This window comes from Physcomitrium patens, chromosome 7 (assembly GCF_059467195.1).
Source record: "Physcomitrium patens ecotype Gransden chromosome 7, ASM5946719v1, whole genome shotgun sequence".
In the NCBI taxonomy this organism is placed as follows: Eukaryota; Viridiplantae; Streptophyta; class Bryopsida; order Funariales; family Funariaceae; genus Physcomitrium; species Physcomitrium patens.
The window spans coordinates 17,548,245-17,570,477 of NC_143416.1; the positions used below are offsets into that span (position 1 = coordinate 17,548,245).

At 36.9% G+C, this 22,233-nt stretch overlaps 5 protein-coding genes across 6 annotated transcripts; 2 read left to right on the forward strand and 3 right to left on the reverse strand.

The window, feature by feature from the left end:
- Window positions 1-251: 251 nt before the first annotated feature.
- On the forward strand, window positions 252-3,835 carry LOC112284221 (uncharacterized). The gene is made up of 2 exons (XM_024523830.3): window positions 252-2,155; window positions 2,645-3,835. Exons 1-2 carry the CDS (start codon window positions 1,595-1,597, stop codon window positions 3,206-3,208), a joined length of 1,125 nt encoding a protein of 374 aa, XP_024379598.1. The 5' UTR covers window positions 252-1,594; the 3' UTR covers window positions 3,209-3,835.
- A 1,759-nt stretch (window positions 3,836-5,594) lies between these two features.
- Window positions 5,595-11,636, reverse strand: LOC112284489 (chitin elicitor receptor kinase 1-like). 2 transcript variants are annotated; one of them, XM_024524313.3, is made up of 14 exons: window positions 11,054-11,636; window positions 10,334-10,943; window positions 9,803-10,127; window positions 9,398-9,428; window positions 9,064-9,092; window positions 8,759-8,893; window positions 8,315-8,502; window positions 7,932-8,021; window positions 7,506-7,608; window positions 7,111-7,262; window positions 6,886-6,968; window positions 6,356-6,521; window positions 6,079-6,177; window positions 5,595-5,854 (listed from the first exon to the last, which is right to left on the reverse strand). In XM_024524313.3, exons 2-14 carry the CDS (start codon window positions 10,676-10,678, stop codon window positions 5,726-5,728), a joined length of 1,875 nt encoding a protein of 624 aa, XP_024380081.1. In that variant the 5' UTR covers window positions 10,679-10,943; window positions 11,054-11,636; the 3' UTR covers window positions 5,595-5,725. The 2 variants fall into 2 exon arrangements, with proteins under 2 accessions (XP_024380081.1, XP_090108333.1); XM_090252207.1 differs by having other exon boundaries at window positions 11,176-11,518.
- Window positions 11,637-16,097: 4,461 nt separating this feature from the next.
- LOC112284848 (small heat shock protein, chloroplastic) lies at window positions 16,098-17,749 on the forward strand. The gene is made up of 4 exons (XM_024525159.3): window positions 16,098-16,199; window positions 16,356-16,708; window positions 16,873-17,066; window positions 17,272-17,749. Exons 2-4 carry the CDS (start codon window positions 16,402-16,404, stop codon window positions 17,509-17,511), a joined length of 741 nt encoding a protein of 246 aa, XP_024380927.1. The 5' UTR covers window positions 16,098-16,199; window positions 16,356-16,401; the 3' UTR covers window positions 17,512-17,749.
- LOC112284846 (putative inactive purple acid phosphatase 29) lies at window positions 17,690-19,886 on the reverse strand. Its single transcript, XM_024525157.3, has 5 exons — window positions 19,415-19,886; window positions 19,105-19,252; window positions 18,588-18,991; window positions 18,230-18,470; window positions 17,690-18,103 (listed from the first exon to the last, which is right to left on the reverse strand). The coding sequence occupies exons 1-5, from the start codon at window positions 19,592-19,594 to the stop codon at window positions 17,883-17,885; spliced, it is 1,194 nt and encodes a 397-aa protein (XP_024380925.1). The 5' UTR covers window positions 19,595-19,886; the 3' UTR covers window positions 17,690-17,882.
- A 295-nt stretch (window positions 19,887-20,181) lies between these two features.
- LOC112284847 (uncharacterized) lies at window positions 20,182-22,233 on the reverse strand. Its single transcript, XM_024525158.3, has 3 exons — window positions 21,644-22,233; window positions 21,257-21,360; window positions 20,182-21,024 (listed from the first exon to the last, which is right to left on the reverse strand). Exons 1-3 carry the CDS (start codon window positions 22,068-22,070, stop codon window positions 20,371-20,373), a joined length of 1,185 nt encoding a protein of 394 aa, XP_024380926.1. The 5' UTR covers window positions 22,071-22,233; the 3' UTR covers window positions 20,182-20,370.

Sequence of the window (22,233 nt, forward strand, 5' to 3'; positions counted from 1 at the left end):
CTCCAATTGAGTCCTGAGGCACACAACCGATGCCCAAGTCATGCAACCGAGTGAAACAGTACAATTACAATACAATAAGTACTAATGCATTTGTCGTTTTCACGCTTTCAAAAAATGAATGAAAGATACTGATAAGAACCCCACACGCTAAGTTTTATGCGAGGTTTCTTTCCAACTCTGACCTTTGACCTGACTTAGTTGTGGGTCGACCTAATTCCCAGCTCTGCACTCTTGCCATCGTGTATGGGTGCACAAATCGTGCATGACGAGCACAGTAGGACTCGTTGCACGTATTGAGATGTTGGGCTGGGATTGAGATACAATTGGTGCGATTTAATCTCTGGGAGCAGACTCTGCGGTGTGGCTGCCGTGCATGTATGAGAGCAACTAGATTGCTCGGGGTGGATCCATCGGAAAACGAGCAAAACTAAATAATCTGGGGTCTTCCATCTATCGAGAGTCTCTAGAATGATTTACAGCGACGATCGACAGTGGAAATGAACTACGCCAGTGCTTTAGGCTATTTTGGTTGTGCGAAGACGACTTCACACAAGAGCCGTTGGACTCCAACACCTTCGGAAGACGGCCAAATATTGTACTAGTGTCCTATTGGCTCTAAACGTGGATCCGAACCACACTTCAAACCGCTGTTAATCGTCCAGAACCACCCCAGTTGTGCACTTTGGTGCCGAAGCAGCAGATATCTTCCGACCCAATCTCGTGGCTAGAATCCATCCTCGGTCCCGCGTGTGGTGCTCCGCAGCAGCCGCCAGTATCCACTTTCGTCCGATTCCGTCGCCATCCGTCGTATCACTGAACCTTTGTCGTCGTCGATCCCGTGGCCTCTGCTCTCGCACAACTCCCCCCCCCCCCCACCCTCGCCCCCACAAGTTACTTACTTGCGCTCCGACGCCATCCATCTCTCGGCAGTTCATAACAATTATGTTGGGCTCTGTCATCATTACACCCACTTGTTGCCACGGCCACGAAGTGGTCCACAAGTCATACAGTCGGTTTGAAACCTTGAAGTCTGCCACATGATTCCTTCTGCGCCAACTTGATGATTCATCGTGCAGTTGCTCACAAGGAGCTAGATAAGTCCAGTTCTCCTGTGTAGATTTTGGGTTGCAACTTCGTGAGTTTGTCTATTTCTCGAGCGTCAGGTTTAAGAGCAGGGATGTGGTGTTACTACTTGAAGAGGAGAGTCGATCGGTTCAGTGAGATCGGAATCTGCCCGTTGGAAAATTGCTCTGTAGGATTACAATTTAAGATTTTTAGCTACATTATTGCTTGCGGTCAAGGATTGTGCATCGCCACCTCAAGCAGAAGTTGAGGTCGAGCGATTGGCTTGTAGGGAGAAGTTTGTGAGCACATCACAGAACATCGAGAGGTATAGGCGGGGTAGGGTCTTCATTGTTAAGACTGTGGATTGAGGAGGAGAGTTCAACTATTTGAGAAAATTTGCGATCGGGGTTGGGTTTCTTGTTCGGAGATTAAGAGAACAGTTCAGGGGATAAAGGGTTTTATACAGAGCCTGAAGGCGGGCGCAGCTAACAGAACACATGAGTGAAGTATTTTCGAGCATCTGTGACTGATGGCGAAGATTCTAAGAAAGTGCGAGTTGTGTGACGGTGCAGCGGCTTTGTATTGCGCTGCAGACAATGCCCACATTTGTTGGTCTTGCGATGCTAAAGTTCACGGGGCCAATTTTTTAGTGGCTAGGCATACACGGTCTGTTTTATGCAAAACGTGTGGAATCTCAACCACTCGACGGACCACAGGGGCGAACCCCACGCCGCTTACGGGCCTTTGCTCCGGCTGCTTACAGGGGGAGGTGCAGGGCGAGTGCACTACATATTGTAATCGAAGCGTGGTGAGCAGCCGAAGAGCTGCTTCAAGGTCATGCCTGGCAGTTGCAGGGCGATCAGACTCGGGTTCTGAAAGTGGCTGCTCATTACATGTTCCGAATAGCAGCAGGGACATGGAATGTGTGATTGTAGATAGGAGTGCCCAAGAGAGTGTGTCCTCAGCTAGCTCCCAATCGCTGAAGCGGAAGAGGTCATTGGATTGCCGCGCAGCAGCTTCTAATCCGCAAGCCGAGCAGGTTGTAACAAGAACGTTGGAAGATGTCCACAGTCGCGTTGCTCAGTTACAGGTAACTTCTCGTTCCTCCCCTTCCCTCCAGCATTAGTATCACCATAATCCGACGACTGGGTGGGAACCATGGGTAATGTAAGGTGTCATCTACACCTTGGCCGTTAGCGTTCTCCTGGGATGTTACAATGCTAGAGCTGTGTGAGTTCCCCCCTCGGCTTCCTAAAGAGGCGATCGTTTGTCTCTCTCGAATAGCTCTGTGGAGGTGGACTGCTTTCGTGAGGCAGTGGAAGATTTTGTTTGGGCCATACCATAGTTAACTAATTGGGTAATGAGGTACAGTAGCTGACACCGAGCTGTGAGTTAATAGATGGGTGTGTTCATCCTTCTCACGTTGTCGCAATTCGGAACCCGTCATGGAACGTTCCTTGACCATTATGTTACAGGGTTTTTTCAGGTCAAGCATGTGGTAACCCATAGTAAATGAAAAACTACTCATGAATGCGCTAGCAACGCAGTAATTCTAAAACTTTTTTCGTTGTTGTTTCAGTGCGAGTGTACCAGTGCCACTTCCTCTGCAATTAATCGATCGAGTGCTTCCCATGATCATCAAGACACCACTCTGGAAACAAGGGATGGGAACCGATCTCAACCGCCAGTAATGGGATCCAACAACGGAGCTTTCGTCACCCTCAGATCCGCTTCAGCTAAGCGCCTGCGAATGGATGATAGCGCACAGACGAGCCCATCCCTCCGACGAAGTCAGCAATCGGCAGCTCTGGCCACTTCCAGATTAACGAGAATATTGGCAAAGTGGCATTGGGACCTGCATTTAAGCAGTCCTGACACAGTTCCACTTGCGCTGCGTTTGTTTCGCAAGGCTTATAGAGCTTTGGCCCCAGCTGTCCTCTCGAATGCAGGAACGAGCGTCGTCCTAGCCGCTTGTCTGCTGTTAGCCGCGGGATTAGACGAAGCCCAAATCACTGCTCCCAAGGCAAGTGACCTTGCAGCTTTTGCTGGTGTGTCCACGAGAACACTGTGCATAACAGAAATCCATTTAGTAGCACTTCTAGGACGGAGAAGGTCTGCAGTCTGGGCTGGGACTCGCAACTAAAATCAATCGCTACAACTCCACTATCATTCAGAGAGGTTTGCTTTTGTGAGCTCCTCCATAGCTTAGGGAATTCTTGATTAATCCAGGTGTAGTACCAACCTGACCAGAGCTCTCCTTTTGATAGAGGTCTCGACTACATGAGCTGAGCTCTAGATTATGGTTGCGAGGATTTCAGATGGTAAGGAAACATCTGGCACAATCATTCCGGGCCAGTGTGTATAGCTAAACCTACAACATTCAACAGGGACCACGTCTTTACACTGTGCAACCGCCATTCTTCTTCACAAGGTTGCAAAACCTATTGAACCATTTCTTCAGCTTATTACTGTCTCAAGGGTGGTTTTCCTCTCAGCACTCAGTTTCTCAATAGTAAACTAACGCTAATGATATGATCACAACTGTTTTAAAGTTAGCCTCTGATACAGAGAAGTCCGTGAGGGCCACAGTACTGTGGTGCCTGGGCATGAGGGTGAAATAGAAACACCCACATATTGCTTGCTTGCTGCAGCTCCCTGTCAGCCATGACAGTTACCTTATACTCACAGACAGCAAGAGAGGCAGAGAGGAGGAGGAGCTAGCCGAGAATTATTGTTACATTTATAACTTTAATTGTTTTAATTGTTTTAATTGTTTTTTTCTTTTATGTCAGATACTGAAATTTGCATGCATTATTAGCACATCAACTGGCCTACGAGAGAAAGAGAGGGAGCTGGCGAAGGAGTGTCATGTACACGGGATATGTGAAGGTGTCACAAATATTTATATATATATATATATATATATTTCAATGGAGTAATTTTCTACCTACACAAAATCTGTTGACAAAGTTTTGATGATGTTTTTGGAAAGAGTTTTTGACAACCCTTGAATGCATTCCTTTAATGTATCATTTATTGTCATGCCAATACACATTACTACTATGTGTTATTTATTTATTTTTATTTGGATAGATGAAGTAAATTATAAATGCTGAAGAACATTTTTCAAAAATGCAAGACACAAATATCAATCTAACAAGGTATGCACTTTGTACCAGTTTTGTTGTATGCTGCACATACCAATAAGCAACTAGTAATGATGTGGAGTATTGAGACTCTATGTACTAAAAGCTCAAATTTAGCCACCAATTACAAGTTTAAGTTGATTTTATATTCTTTTACAACCTAACTTTTGATAATAATGACTTTGACAATTACTCCTTTGTTACAATCTAATAACAAAACATCCACACAGTTGGTTCTCTTGTTTATAAATTGTATTCCATTCCAAATTCAAGATGCATTTTGCAGAGATTTCAAGCCCATAGTCTTTTAATAAAAACAACTCCAAAAAAATGTTCATCTACTCAATTCTAAAAGATGCTTGACATTTGACTACTACTTCAATAATGTAAGCAATTGCTTTATTTTTCTAAAAAGAATCTCATTTAAAATTGATTTATGTTGCTTGACTTAAGCTACTACAATTACACAAGATTCTTAAATATAAAAGCATTTATCCAACCATATTCCATAGGTGATTTTTAAAGTTATCAAAGGAATTTTTTTAGCTAAGATTAAAAATTTAAGCAATAGGCTTTTTATTTTAACCCAATAATTTTAATGGTATCTAACTTTTAAAAAACAAATTACTATGTATATACATATACATACACACATAAAACACATACATACATTAGTGCATTTTTTAATTTTTTAATCTTAAAATTTTATATTAATTTTGTTTTAGAAATTTACTTTAATTAATTTTTATTGAATAATATTTAAAATTAAATTTTATCCTGTAATAGTTTATACAAAGAAATTATATGTATGTGTATATGTGAATATATATAATGTTCACATATATATATATATATATATATATATATATATAATTTGAAATTTGAAGGTTATACTTTAAATTGAATAAAATTTAATAATATAAGTGTTTTAATGAAAGATTAGTAATCCAAAAAATCTGATTGTAAATTGATTTTTAAGGATTTTAAATTTTATTATCATAATTTAGAAACTAAAAGTTATATATAAATAGAATTCATAATTCTAAAATAAATAAAATTAATTATAATTTAATTGAGAGGCATACTTTGAGTTTCATTTAAAATCATTAAAGCAAACAAACAACAAAGACAAAAAAAATTGCCACAAAAATCAAATCCTCATAAAATTATTTATTTTTAATTAAAAAATTGATTCATTAAAGAAATACCTAAAATTAACAAATTTAAGAAAATCCAAAGATTTATTTCAAAGATGAAAATAATAAATATAACAGATTTTTTTTTTTTGAAGTGATTTTTAAAGTAAGTATTTTGATTGACATGAAAAAATACTTAAAGATTTTTATTTTTTAAAAAAAAATTAAATTTAAAAATAAAGATAAATTTTAAATACTAAATCAAAATTTTATTTTTATATTACATAAAAATAGATAAGAATAAGCACATTTTTATTTTTCAAAAAAAGCTTTGGATAAATGATTATGACTTACTAATAGACATGTTTAACAGAAATCTCATCTAAAATGACCAACATCCCATTCTTGAGTACTTGATGTTAATGTCATCAATTTTACAACAACAGATCTCATAGTTGGTCTTGTATTGGCCTCAAATTGAGTACACCATTTTGCCAATTGCGCCATCTGAATAAAACAAAATACATTTTTATTTTTATTTTTATTTGAAAAAATAGAGTTTAAAATCTTAAATATAAATTTTAATTATTTAATTTTTTTTCGTTTTCTCAATAAAAAATATTAAAAACATAAAAAAATGATAGAAGTTATACAACGAAAATAGTAATTCTAGCATATAAATATTGACCATAAATTTGCTTCAAAACATTTTTGCAATTAAAATTTCTTACCTTCCAAACAGCATCTATTGGATATTCGTCATTGAGAGCTGGATCAATGTATTTTGGGAGTAATGTAATGCCATTTGGATCACTTACAATTGGTTCAAACTACATCAGCCAACAAAAATAATCAACTATAACTTTTAAAAAATCAAATCATTGCTAATATATATAAACTAAATAAATAAACAAATGTTAATATATTCATACACATTTATACATTCAATGCATCTATTTACTAAAAGAATGACATGTGTATAAAAATAAATAAGAAAAAAATACATACCAAAGATTGGAGTGTCCTTCCTTCTCGATTTTGAATTGAAGAAGATTGACTATTTTCTGAAGGTTGTGCAATTGAAATGGCTGTTCTTCCGGATATTATTTCATATAAAACAATTCCAAAAGCATATACGTCTAGTTTTGGAGAAACTTCACCATACAAAGCATATCTGAAAAAAGTGTGATTCCTAGATAAATCCTTTAATAAAGATACATATAATACTATTGAACATGTTAATTATATTTTTAGTATTTTATTAGGTAAACTTTTATGGACTTTCATAAGTAGCTAGTTACAATCTATAGATATCTCTTACTTGTAAATTTCAGATTTGTTGCAAGCTTTTTAGATAAATATGATTATTTTAAAATATTTTGTTTCATATTTATACATACATATAATATAACTTGAATAAAAATATTCTTGTTCAATAATAATTATGTAAATAATAGTTTCAAGAAATTTAGATTAGACTTTATATATAGTAATATTGTAAAAACTTTGCTATGAATGATAAGAAGTAGAAGACATACTCTTGTGGCATGTAACCAATTGTGCCAAGGACACGAGTACCAATTCCTTCTTCTGCTAGCTTTGCCAAACCAAAATCTGCTACCTAAAGAGACAAACACCAAAAAATACTTTTATTGTAAAAGATATGTTGATATGCATGATAACAATTTTTTTTAAAGAAAAAAAAAAACAAACAAACAAAACAAAACAAAAACCAAAAACCAAAACAAAAACAATAACCAAACCTTAGCATGATAATTATTATCTAAGAGGATGTTGGCTGATTTGATGTCGCCATGTATGTACGTTGGATTGATGTGTTCATGAATGTATTCTAATCCACGAGCAGCATCTAAAGAGATTTGAACCCTTTGTGTCCATGAAAGTGGAGGCTTATCTATTAATTCACAAAATAACAATAAACATAAGTTAGCAATATTTTAGAACAATTTGATTTATTTATTATTAATATAATTTAGAATAACTAATGCAAAATAAAAACAATTATATATATATATATATATATATATATATTGCTAGAATAATAAATAATATTTATTTAATTATTTTTAAAATTAATTACTTCTTTTTAGATATGTTACAAAATCCAAACCAACCACATTTTGAACCTTCAAATTACCATCAAAGTTTTTACGATGAAGATGATGGTCGAGAGTTCCATTATTAATAAACTCATATACAAGAAACAAATTCTTTGTAGTACAAAATCCAACCAATTGCACCTGTATGAACATCCAAGTGCCACTAAGTTATCTTTTATTTTATATTTTTTATAAAAAAAAAAACTGTAGAAATTAATTTTTTAAAAGATGCTTTATAAAGAAAAAAAAAAATATTCATGAAAAAATAAAATGTATTAATAAAATATTATGATATATAAAGAAAACTTCAAATAATAATAATAATAATAATAACAAATATTTTGCAAGGTTTTTGATATATGGAAAGAATAAATCTAAGATGAATTAGTAACAGTCATGACCAAATACAATTAATAAATTTAAATTATAATTTTATAAAATTTACAAAGATAAAAGAAACTTACCAAATTAGAATGATGTACATTACTTAAGACTTGCAATTCAGCTAAAAACACCTTTGTAGCTTGTATGTTCATCATTTTAATGGCCAACTTCTGCACATTTTAGTTATTTGTAAATACTACTATATGCCATTACTAAAAACTAGTTAAGACATGAAGTATTCAAAATTCATTATATTTAGCTAGAATATATATATATATATATATATATATATGCTTTTTTGAATTGTTAAAAATAACTATTAATTTTTTTTAAATCTAGATTTTGATATAATATATTTTAAATGCAATAGAAAAATTGTAGATAAAAATAAAATATTTTATCAATTATCTGAATTAACTTTACAAAATACATGCTTCAAATTAAGAATGAAGTAGATGATAACCTGATTGCGAATAACACCGTAGTAAACAGAGGCAAAACCACCTTGACCAATCTTTTGAGATAAATTGAAATTGTTGGTAGCTTCAGATAATTCTTCATATGAAAATTCAACTGATTTTAGATCAGTCAACATTATTGATGGTGATCTTGAAGGCATATTACTTGATGTATTTGTAGAAGATAAGAAAGCTACACATTTAAAAATAAAGTAAATATGATAAATAAAAAATATTATTTTTTAAAATATAATATAGCATCTAAACTACTTGTGCTTTAAGATTAAATATTTGATGAAATCATGTAAATATTATGTTATAATAAGTTCACTTTATTTATTATGACATGTTAATTTCGATACGTAATTACTTTTGACAACAAATTAAGATAAAAAAGAATAAAAATATCAATAAAAACATAATAGAAGTTGAATGTGAATATTGGATACCTGATTCTTGATTATCAAATTGCATTGTTAGAGCCCATCTACAATAATATTTACATCCAAAAATTATTGCAAACAAGAAAACAATAAAAACAATTATTCCAATAATACTTCCAACAATGATATAAATGGTTGATCCTGCACATCAATAAAATATTAACCATAGTCAACATAATACAAACGAGTATAATAATAAAGTCTACAAAAAAACTTAATTTTTTAAAAAGAAAAAACTTCAAAGAATTTTACTCTAATTTACAATGTTTTATCTAATAAAAATAAAGGTTTTTGTCTATGTAATTGCTTACTGCTTAAACCATTGTCACTACTCTTGGAGCTGCACAATAACAAGGACATTAAAAACTCTTAGATCAAGAACAAATTACATATATTAAACAATACATATTAAACCATAAAATAATGCGAGATTACAATGATATATTTTAGATGTATTAATCAATCAAGCATAACATTAAAAAAAGACTTCGTATATAATTTTAATGTTACAACATTGCAATTATTGATAGTTTTTAGTTTGAATAATCAAAATTGAATCTACAAATACAATAATTGTAAATGTTATATTTATCATCCAAAAAAATTAATAAATAAACCACTAAGTAAGAAAAGGAAAATACATACTTGCCAAAAGGAGGAAAAGTATTGTTTCCATCTACAAAAAAAACAAAGCAAAAAATGTAATCAAAAAATGTAATGAATTGTGCATGGGCACCAAGTTACATCTTACTTCTTGACAACAAATTGTTATTCTAGGACTTGATCATTATACACACAAATTCACTCAAAAATATCAACCACTTCCATGTCTAGAAAAAAGCATGAAAAAAACTGCTTTACTCATGCAAGCTAAAGCACAACCGTCTACAATACCAAACAGACAATGAATCTTCACAGAAGCCAAATGAGGAAGTGAGAGAGGGATCGGTTCTAGTGGTGAGACCCACATACATGAGAACATGCAGAGCCGCGGTACAATATCAAAGTCAGAAATCACTCAAACATAGAAGCAAGATATGAGCATATTACCCCTTGTTGGAATGAAGATAATTGAACCCACAGAAAGATTTTTGACACCAGCATTGAAGTTTGATATAACGTCTGGATCTACACTGAACTTTGTTGCGAGACTTGCGAGGTGGTCGTTGGCTTGCACCACATATGTGCTAAACAGACCATACTTAGGGTCCACGCTCGGATCACCGCAAAAGCATCTCACAGGAATAGTGATAGTTTGTAACGCTTGAATATGTTGGTTTGCGGCAAGATTGGAGACATCTGCAATATCGCTCGTCGTGGTCAGCCTTTGATAGTTTACGTCTGCGATAGTTTGTAGAGTTTCGCCTTCGGCAACCTGCAACATACAATTCCTGTGAGAGCCTTCCGAGATGTAATAGTTAAGCCAAACACTGGGCGTTACACAGTGTGCATATGCAATATTATTGCTATCGATGACCGACCTCTCAACGTGAAATGGAAAAGATGTAACGGAATGAGCGCCATTTGGGCAACGCGCACACACACACATACAAACAACAGTGCGGGAAGTTGTTCGCTTACCACGTAAGAAAAGTGGTGAAGCAGTATACCGTTCATACAATCACAATGGAAGGGAAGGTAAAGGGTTGTGCCAGCTAGAATCAGGTTGATGTCGGAAACGTTAGGGTTGTAAGCTTGCACATCAGCATTAGTTATCTGGAACCGGCCATTCAATACCTGAAGGTTATCACCAGCTTGCACTCTGTAGTATGCTAAGGTTTGACATCCTAGGTCCGGAACGCAAGTGGCTCCAACAGTGAGAACCCCAGCCTCTCTATGAGTTATATCTAATAAACATATTATGAACACAGCGAGCCAATATTGGCGAAACCTTGAAAGCTCGCCCCTCATTTTGAATATTTTCATTTGTTTATCTTGCAGGAAACCACGCAACTGCCTTCACATCTTCCCCACATGTGACCCAGAAAAAAAGGACGAAATATAGGCATGAACACGAAACATCCTTCGACATTGACGTTATGCTGTAAATGCAAGTCTTGCTCTTATTCTGTTGTTCCCTTCCATGCAGTTTAGTAGAACTTCGAGATCCAGGTTCAGCCAAAATCCACAAAGAAATGCAAGCATGATCTCCACCACGCGCCCGCGAGACTATGTCACTCAGTAAGAGTCGCTGCATCCAATACAAACAAGCGAGTATAAGCTAAGTTCGATTAACCTACAATTCGGCTCATGAATTTTATTTTATTTTTCCATCACATCAAGACCTTCACTTTCACGAACCTGGCGTTCAGCACGTCACGTCAACGCCAAAGTTCAGCAACAGGAAGAACGCTAGGGGCGGACACCCGCCTCACCGCTGCAACCTCTCCACTCCGACGACGACAACCACATCAATCACGCACCGCAGCTTAGGAAAACGGAGTTGTCAAAAGCCAGCAATCGATCCTCTACGACATCCCCAGCTCCTCAAAATCCACCGCAGCACCATCCGCACCGCACTATCTCACAGTAACCCGAATTGAGGTCAAACGAAGCGCGATGGTTCACATCCACGAAAAAACGAAACAACAAGCGCGCGCCTTACGAGTGAAGAAAGCTCAGAATACAACCCACCGTGACAGGCTGTGTAGAGTCCAGACAAAGACTGCTACGCTGCAAGACTAGCGAGAGAGAGAGCTTGTCAGTCAAAGCCTTCTGCGCGGCCAATCCAGCATCCGCCGCTTCGATGCTTATCGTGCAACATGGTAAGTTCACGATGGTGAGAGAGAACACCCATTGCAATAAATGCCGCTGGATCCCTACACTTGTCGGCAGAATCTCGGAGACCTGGCCATGCAGAGAATCACTGTTAGCCTCTGCTCATCTCAGAAAACACCATCTCAGTTGACTCTGTTAGTAGTAGATCAGTTCCTTCATCTTCCCGCGTCGACGTTGCTGCGGGCGAGTTTGACCAAGTGGTTGGGCCACGCAAGCACAGATGCCGGGTTTCGGTCCTGCGTCACGAGAGACTAGGTTGTTGGCGCTTATCACGCCGCAATCCCGGAGATAAAAACTGTGTCAAACTCTCTAAATATTAATATTAAAGTCGATTTGTCCTTTGCCGCCACTTGTGATAACTCTCCCACCATCGTCCTCATTCTTTCACTGGATTCGTAATATTAATTGTTTGTTTGTTCGCCTGTTCGTTTGAGAACAACAGACGAGACATTATCATTTTTACTATTCGGGCAGCGGTCCCTTGCAACTGGGATGGACTAAGGGTGCTCCTTCATTATTGTGCGTCCAATTATATTGGTTCTAGATCGATGATACTCTCAAATTGTGGAGGTTTTGTCTTATACTTGGTGCAATTTTTGACCACTATATCTTTTTCTAGTTTAGGTTTGAGTCTAATTTAGACATTCGCCTTTATTTGTTTATTCTTACACGAGTAAATAAATAGAAATACACTCGATTCGGATGAGTTTGTCACATTAAATATTAATAATTGACATGATATAATTAAAGATTTTGTTGTTATATTGTATCCAAATGATTTGTAAGCAATTTTTTAATTAAGCTTACTAACAAATAAAAAGTAAAACCATAAAATTTAGAAAGAGATTTTAAAAAGCCTTTGTGTTCAAAATCACAGATTAACTTCATACCATACTTAACCCCTGAAACTCTTTAAAGACTAAAACAAAATTTGGTTGTTTTGAGCATTCTACATAAAATATCAAGCTTTTGTATCATCATAATATTATTATTCTTATTTTTAATTCCAATTAGTCAAAGTGTATTTAGATTTGGATCCCAACTAAATAGCGCAATGACATGCACCAATCACATGATGGCTCTTATTGTAGGCAATTTTGGAGGTTGTATGACAATAATATTGCAAGGTAGTAGTTCACTATAGAAACAAGAATTTCCACCATCTTGGCAAGGAAGACCTTATATTATAGAGCTACCTTGTGCATTTTAGAACTAATAGTCATATATGACCTTCTAAAATCCATATCAATTGAATTTCATGGATATATATATATATATATATATATGTGTGTGTGTGTGTGTCTCCTTTTCAAATAAATAAAAGTGCTTCTATCCACCATCCATTCTTTGAGTAATTTTTTTTTTGAAAATGCTATGGTTTTTTGACAGAATTATTTTGTTACTAATTTATTAACTACTTAATTCTTCAAAACAATTTAGTCGAAGGTGTTGTACATGTCTCTTTGCTCCATAATTTTGCATGCATGTGCTCAATTTGAAGATATATTTGAAAAAAAAATAAAAAAATAAAAAAAAATCTCCCAAAAATGTTTGGAGTCACAAATAAGAATTATGCTTAGCATAAGTTTCAATATGCCTTTTGGGCAACATCAAAAACAACTTTTCTCTTAACTTTGAATGTTACAATCTTCTACATATAATGACCTCAACACCTAAGATTTGATAGATTGACTCTAATATAAGTTAGAAATAAGATCTCATACTTGAAAGTGTTAAAATACTAAAAAAATATTAAAAAGTTATTTTCTAGAAAGAGATTTTATTTTGGCAATTTGGAGTTTAGAAGGCAAGATAACACAAAGAACTTTAGATATTGAAGTGTTTGGTATGGAGCTAGTAAAAATTAATTAATTAAAAAATGAATTCTAAAAAAAATACCTAAAAATTAAAAAAATAATATAATTTAAATTTATAAATAATTTATTTTCTATTTTTAAATTATCTAATTTATATTAAATAAAAAAAATCATTTATGTTAATATATTTTTTATTATAAGCCATTTTAATATATTTGAATCATTAAAGAAAATTGTTAGTTTTTCTTATGTTGTAATTAGACAATTTATTAGAATAATATTGAAGGATGGTTCTTCTTAGTTTAGCTAATAAATATAGAAGAAAGAAATAAGATTCTTTTATCAACAAATAAAAGAATTTGAAGATAAATGAGTTAAATGCTAATAGTAAAAAAGAATATAATATTCTATTTTACTTTATTTATTTTTTTGTTTTCTTCTTCTAAAGAAGTTTAAATTTCAAGACTCCAAAAAAACGAAAAAAAAAATAGACAAACAAATAAAAAATTAATAATAATAATAATTATTATTATTATAATAAAATTTATTCTATGTATTTTTTTATTGGAAATAACGTCATATCAGATGTAAAAGCACTCAAGTATAACAAGATTGTATAAGACATAGTGTTTAGCTTAAATAAATAAATACTATTTATTTATTTATTTATTTATTACTTTCTAGTTACTTGCCTAATTAAAAAGAAATTTATAAAATAGAGTTATTTTCATCTACTATTTTTATTTGATTCAAAACAAAGAATTTTATATTAAAACAATATAATTTTTTATTTTATTTATTTTATTTTTAAAAGAATATCATATAATCATATGTTTTTTTAAAAAATATAATCTTTTCATTATTCTCTCTTATGAGTACAATCTTGTCACCTCCATTTTAGTTTGTTGACTTCTGTTGGTTAACAAATCCTTCACCTTCTCCTAATATAATTTCAAATTATGGTATTACCTAACAGATTTTCAAAAAACTTCATCTCCAACTTTTTTTCATTAAATTTACTGAATAATTTATTATATAATCTTTCATCAATTTTTAGATCCAACCATGTTCAAAAAAATTACAACCCTCTTCTTTTAATTCAATTTCTTGCAACTGTAGGAAGTTTTAGGCACATTTTTAAACATTTTTTATTTATTTTGTTTTATTTAAAAATAATAAAAACATTATATATTTTATTTTTTTTCAATAATATATTCTTTAAAAAAAAATTTACAAAAATCTTACAAATTTTTTCTAAATATATTATTTAAACTTACTATATGTACTTGTTTCTTAATACAAACTTACTCTTTCAAGAAGAACAAATAAATATTTTATAAGAATTTTTCATAAAATCCAACTAATTGTATCCTCAAGCTTCTTTTAGATCTTTATATAATCTTTTAGATATTTGTGATATTTTCTGTAAGTCTAAAGAAGTATCTTGAACCTTCTAAAATAATTATACTCTTTTAAAAGTTTGAATAGAAGATTCTTTATATTTTGAGAGTCATAAAACATCTTCTAGAAGCTTCTTTAGGTTTTAGATTTAGAGGTTTAGTATTTAGGGTTTATATATTATTAATAAAGAAAGAATATAAAAGATATCTTAATTTTTTCAACAACTGTTTCTGTGCAATCCAAATGGTACATTATTTTAAATGATGTATTTAGTTTTGTTTCTCTTATACTTACTTATTTCTTGGTCCTTTGCCCTTGTATCCTTGACATTTCTTATATGATGTAGTCATTTTTTGAGTTCTTTTAAATTTTAAAATTATTTTTCATTTGTAGATTGTGGAAATCATATAAAATGCATTACATTAAATTAGAAAAATAAATATTTATTTTATTTTATTTCTCAAATTAAGATTAAAACTATATATATGTATGTATATATATATAAACATTTGAAGGTTTTTACAACCAAACATTCACTCATGCTCATTACTAAAAATCTACTTTTGCATGAAAGAGACCTAGCTTGCAATATGACCTTTCAACTTCATCCATCCACCATCCATCCATGTCTATAAAGATCATTGGAAGTCTCAAAAGTATAAGGATCTAGAATATCAAGGTGCAAAGAGTCATTTGGATTTTCTGTTCATCTGATACCAAGCACTAGCTAGATATCTATTTTTCTACAGCCCTAGAAAACCACATTGAATCCTAATTAAGATATCATTGGTTTATAGTTTTTAAATAATAAACTTACATTAATTTCTAACCTTGGCACATGATTTCACTATTTATAAAATGTTATAAACAAAATAGTACCCATTAATGATATGCCGCACATACAGCTGCCATCAGTAAAGATGCTAGAGTCAACTCTGCCAACCCAAACCCCCTCAGCACAATCTCAGTCGAATTGTTTTCTAGCCCTAGAAAGAAAACAAAAAACGAGAATTAGGGTTAGACTGCCGAAATTAGGAGAACTGAACGGGGACACAGTGGCGGACGAATTCCCACCGACTTGTCGATAGCTTCATCCACATGGGTTCCGTCCACGGTCGACATGGGAATGATGTGGCAGGTTAGTGGCTGATGTGGCAAAGCTGGGTGCAGGCCAGTAGGAGGCATCCATGCATGGAGAGATTCGCAGTTAGGACCACGAAGGAGGCTTCTAGTGAACTTTGCTTCTACAACGGGCGTGATTGTTCTGGAGAATTCCACCACGCTCCATCGCCGCTCGACCTCGCTGTATAAAACTCATGGTCACTGCGATCCGTTCACGTCTGTTTCGATCAGCTCCAGCATTCTGTAACTTTTGAGGCCATTCCGACATCGATCGCTGTGCTTGACATACTCTCGATTTCTGTCAAGACGCTGAATCTGCTGCTTATCAGGTTAGCAGCCACCCCCCTAATTGTAAGGATCCACGGTCAGGTCCAATAGGTTGTTTAATTTTTTGTCACGTTTTTCTGTTGTAGAATTGCTTGTGTGCATGACTTCGTGTTTGTTAATGAGGCGTTGATTGCATTCCTTGTGTTGTTGTACCACAGGATTTGTGAAATTGTGGACTTAAGTGTACTTCAAGGTCTGGATTGGATGGCATTGCGCGCTGTTCATCGCATGGCTTCAAGCACGGCTAAGTCCGGGTTGTGTACCTTCATGGATGCGTTCACGGGGACTAGATGCCCGCCGTCGATTGCTGTGTCATGCCGACCGCCATGGTCTGGTGTTCGCCGGTTGGCTGTCGTTAGCAGTGCTCAACAAGATAATGTCAGTGAGAATTCAGATGTGTCGCAGACACAGATGCAGAAGCAAAATGAGGGATCAAGACCACCTGTTTCTAGGAGATCAACGGGGTTAAGAAGAGGCGACTCTCTAAGAGATCTGGCTTCTTCATTTTTTGGTGAGATTTTAGTCTTGGTATTGTGATTGAATTTCAGTTGCGAACTTGTGAACCTACCAATATACTAGCGTGGTTTTTTGCACTAAAATTAGATTCAAGTAATTTGTAAGTTGATGCATAGAAGAATTCCCGAGGGGTGCTAATGTTTGGTTTTGTGACCACAGATATCTGGGATCCTTTTGTTGGTGACAGGAGCTTGAGGCAGATGCTGAACACCGTGGAACGTCTCTTTGCGGATCCTATCTTCGGCAGCCCCTCTCCAGCCACTGCATTGGACCTCCGCACACCTTGGGATGTGAAAGAGGATGATGACGCTTACAAACTTCGGTTTGACATGCCAGGCCTCAGCAAGGAAGAGGTGAGGCCTTTTCTAATTCTTTGTAAAGTGCGTACTTTTCATTTTCAACAGCTATCTGTGGGGCACAGCACTGGAATGATCAAAGAGTCTTCTATTGTTTTGTCATTCCAGATGAATATTTAGCGTTAGTTGTGACCATTTTCTCTGTCAACGTTCATAACTTCGTATGGTATGAGGGCTGACCTAAGTCATGTATACCCTGCAGGTGAAAGTTTCAGTAGAAGATGGTGATCTTGTTATCAAGGGGGAGCACAATGCAGAGGAACAGAAGGAAGAGAATTGGTCTTCCCGCAGCTATGGCAGTTATAATACGCGCATGGCTTTGCCTGAGAACGCTTTGTTTGAGAACATCAAAGCAGAGCTTAAGAATGGAGTTCTATACGTCGTTGTGCCCAAGTCCAAGGAAGATCCCCAGAAAAAAGTTATTGATATCAACGTGCAGTAATTTTTCCAACACATGAAAACCCTGCATACTTTTCCCCATTACTGACGTCTGTGAATACACGAGAAAACTCTTGTCGTAATATAAAGCACTCTATGCATGCTTACATATTGACGCATGCAATCAGAAGTAAAACTTAGGCACCCAGTTTTGTAGTAACGACAGAAAAATGAGAATCCAATACAATGTAAAGTGCACTTGCAATTATAAGTTTAATAAAGATCTACGAAAATTTACAGTATGGTCTGATCTGTACTTTTTACAACTTACCAACATAAACTTGAAAAGAAAAACAATGTCACTGAAGTGATTACGTAACACGCCGCTATATTTTGATAGAGTTAAAGTAAACTAAAATTCTATCTATCTCTTTCCTATTGTACAGAGTTGCTGTCTTGGCCCCAAACAGACTCGGCGTCAATCATATCAAACTTGGCATTATCGAGACGTTTCCAGGTGACGATTGATCGGACACCCTGCCACTCACTATGTTCATCTTTACTAAGTGCAGCACTAACAACCCTTGTTCTTCTGTCCCATCCAGCCTTCCCATATGCATGATAGCCGAATCCTCCTGCGTAGCATAGTTTCAGCCCTGCTCAACACCATGGTCAATTAGGTTCCTGAATACATGCATGCTTCATGTAAAAGTGGTGAACCTGCGTAAGAAAATGAAAAGTGTTTTAAGATAGGAAAATTAATCGAGGTGAAGAACGCAAACCATGAACATCGCCACAGAAATCATTGACATGATCGTGACCAACGAAGATCGCTTTAACGTCTCCACCCTCGAGCAATGTGGTGAGAAATCCCGAATTGATTTGGGCAGAAGAGATTCCTTCTTGCTTCACGCCTTTAAATTGACCTGGAGCCAAATTGCTATACTCTGGCAACGGAATGTGGAAGTATGCCAGAGATGGCGCGGGCTGGGGTTGTGCCGGAGCATCATTCAGGTACGCCAGCTGCCATAGCCGCATCTGAGTGTCAGTTCAATGCAGTTCTAACAATACGCGATAACTACCGCTCTCTTCCTGTATTTGTGACCCTCGTAAACAAGGAACGCTGCTCGGAGCACTCACCTGTAATTTCTTGGACATTTTTTTGATCCATGTAGACTGCGTCTCGTGTATCCAACCGTAGCCTCTGATTTTTGGGGACAGGGTAGAGTAGTCGCCGCTGTCCACCAGATACAGATTCATCACACTTTTGTGTGCCTGCGGTGATCCTGCAGCTCCAAAGACCTCAAGGACGAAGTTTCCGAATCCGTCGATCCCAGAGCAAGTGTCACCACTGGGATTTACTGTAGACACACTGTAGTCCATGCTCGCAATGTAGGACATAACCCTTTCTCGAGACATATTCCCTTCTTGGTCATGGTTGCCGAGCACTGCAGCCCAGGGTATTCCAGCCTCGATCGCCGGACCGAAGGCCATGTTCATGGATGCAATTGGGTCTTTGCAATCCTCCTGCATTATGTTATCCCCTGAGACACCAACATTAACCCCTCAAGTTCCGATCACCATCCCCGTCCATGTGTCGGTGAATACGCATATCATTCTGAATTCGACCCCACATGTGTAAGAAATTTTCGATTACCTGAAAACAGGAGTAAATCGGGTTTCTCTTCTGCAATGACACGATTGAGGAAGATAGTCGTGTTGAGGTCCGAGCATGTGGCGTACTGCTCCGGCAATACGTCCTGGCAACTCGTGGTGGCGCCATCAGCGTAATGCATATCAGCAACCTGTGGAAACATAGAATCGTCACAGCCCAGGGCACAAGTATTGTGAGTTATACGTGAAAAAACCCCTCCCCTCCGCGAAAATTCTAAGCAGAAATATGTAAGGCGATCTAAGTTCTATGCATGTGCAAAAGAACGGGCTAAATCTGAATTTTCCTCTCAAACCTGAACAATTTTGAATGTTCCATCTTTGCCGAAACGAAGGACTGGGGCAGACACGCGTTCACGGATTCTCGAGGTCACTCGCGCACCTCTCACAAGAACCGCTAGAACCAAGACCAAAATGAACCTCAAGACAACAGAATACCCCTCAGAATTCCCGCCTCTCTTACACCGATCCGCCATGTCGAAGCTCCCACAAACCACCCAACACTCCAACAAGCCGCTGCTGAATCGAACAATTGGACAACAACGCAATTGCAAGTTTCTCGCAAATTCGATAATGAAATCGGTAAGTCGCTCATCACAGACAAGAGGTGTCTGTTCAGTCGAGAAGCGAGAGAATCGTTTTGAAGTTCTCCCGGGGCATATCTCCTGGGTGGGTTCCACCACACTACATTACGTTACTGAAAAGGTAAATTCCAAATACAAGTTAGGTTACGGAAAACGCTATTGAAGCTTTTGACGCTTTTAAACAAGAAACTCCAATACTGTCTCTGGTCACTGCTGTCGGAATTCATTTCCTTGGCCGAAATCGGATGATGGGCTTTCACTGTGACACAGAACACGCGTCACCGTACTCAATCTACAAGAGTCGTTTTCTCTTTATTCTGCAGTGAAGTCCAACGGTTAGCTAAAGAAAAGTTTCAAATCTTAAACTACAATGGAGATTGCTGATCCGATGCTTGGCACGAGATATTGGTACAGGGATGGTTACAGAGATAATGCGCATCAGAGTCTCGAAGAATACACAACAGCGGAATCCATAAAAATTTCAAGATACAAAATGGTTTGAATTTCAGCTGTGGTGGAACTGGTGTGTACATGCAAGAGTTGACCCCTTGAAAGTTTCTGTTTCCTACGATTTCTATAATGCACATTCCCGCACTCTCTCTGATGCAACTCTATGAGTCCTCACGGTAGCTCGAGCTTGATTCATCAAGCCATCGTCTACATATGTTTCAGCCTGTTTTTGAACCCATCACGGTCCTTAGTAGGAGCCATTTCACTGAACGAGAGTATAAGAGTCTTGATGACAAGCTGATGCAAATAGACGCTGTAATGGCCGAGAAAACAAACGACGGCCTCTTCCCGGCACTTGCTTCTGTTTCACGCAGCTCAGAGGGCGTATGCTCAGTCGGTTCGGCCTGCGCAGATTGTTGTGCAGCTCTCAAATTGGTGTACATCGATACGGCGAGAAAGAGGCCAAATGCTGTAGCTCGTAATACAGGTTCCGAAATTGCAACAAGAGTCACGGTCGCCGGCATAAATGTTGTAACAGGATCTGCTTTTTGAATGAATTTGGCAAATGCTGTGAGGAGGATTAAGCTCCATACGACAGCCTCAGGGGGAATGAATTCAAACGCCCCAAACAAGCCAATAACTGTTGCAAGTCCCACCAACCGTGTGCGGGATCCCCTGATCTTGGATGCTGTGGCGTCCCCTATGCTAAGAACTGCTAAAGAGAGAAGGAGGGATTTGCAGAGAGGTCCGATGGGGGCACCCTCCACGATTAGGGTGTAGATGTCATTGATTGCCATTATTACCCAGCTAAGGATATCGATCACAAAAGCAATAGGCTCCGCTAACAGATTTGTGAGTTTCCCAAGTCCAATCTGCAAGAGGGAAACTCCATATCCTCAGTTAGGGTTGCAATATCTTCACTCAGGATATCGATGCTGACACTAGAAAGACGATAGTAAAAATGCTCATGACTGTACACATTCATGAGCCTACAAATATAAGCTGAAGTTTCAAAGGCTTGCTGTGATTAACTATTGCAACTAGAGCAACAATCAACAACGAATTCTGCAAAGTTTGAAGAAGTTATGATTAAGTGGTACTCACTGCTATACCTTCGCCGGCCAGTGATCCGAGTCGACCGAAAGTCATTCCCCAACCAGCAAGTTCTCGCTGAATCACGCCGCGCATCAACACAATCACACAGAACCCTGCAGAACCACGTTTGAAGCACAAACTCAAAAAAACATGCCCAGAGTTCCCACGGTTGATTTGTGAATGTCTCAAATTTTTTTTGAAAATGACGGGAACTTAATCCAACAACGGTGAACTGGTTAAGCGTTACAAATAGTGGCAACTTTTCTAGACGGCAATCCCTGCTGAACCATTCATGTTCCGAACAGACCGAAACCGTGCACATTTTCGATCGAAGGCTTCGAACTTGCAAATAAAAATTCATAAAACAGCATACGAATGAGGTCAGGAAACTTTCACCAGATACGTAGAAAAATAAGTTGGGAGGATCACGGCGATTCACTGATGTCAACTCCTCGGGACGTGCCAGAAATGTGCTATTCTCCATCAAATCCAACTCCTCAGCTACTTCATCCGCAACACCTTCCGCTTCTCTCCCTTCACCATCACTGGCAGCAGCAGAAACGAAAACTGCTCTAGCACCCAACCCTGAAGAAAACCCTCCCCAACCATTCGAATTTGTGGCAAGTGACACAAACCCATGCCGCAATCTTTCACCTCCCAATGCAATCGAACAAGAATTCGGCTTCGCGCAACTCCTGCGTTTCTCTAGACGCGGTAGCCTTGCTAAACCCTGAGCCACAGAGCTCAAGCCTAATCTTCCCAGCTGCTTGAGCTCCAGCAAATGTCCACCCATGGCCATTTGGTTCGAGACCCAATGACGCATTCTCAATTACCTTGATGACTCCAGCATGTTGACGATAACGGAATTCGGACCCACACGGAATCCAAGCCAAGGGAGTTTCATAAACAGGATTGCGGGACTCGAATGTCCTTCATTGCTCTGCCCACTCTGCTGCAAGTCAAAGGGTTTTAGCCCTTAGCACAAA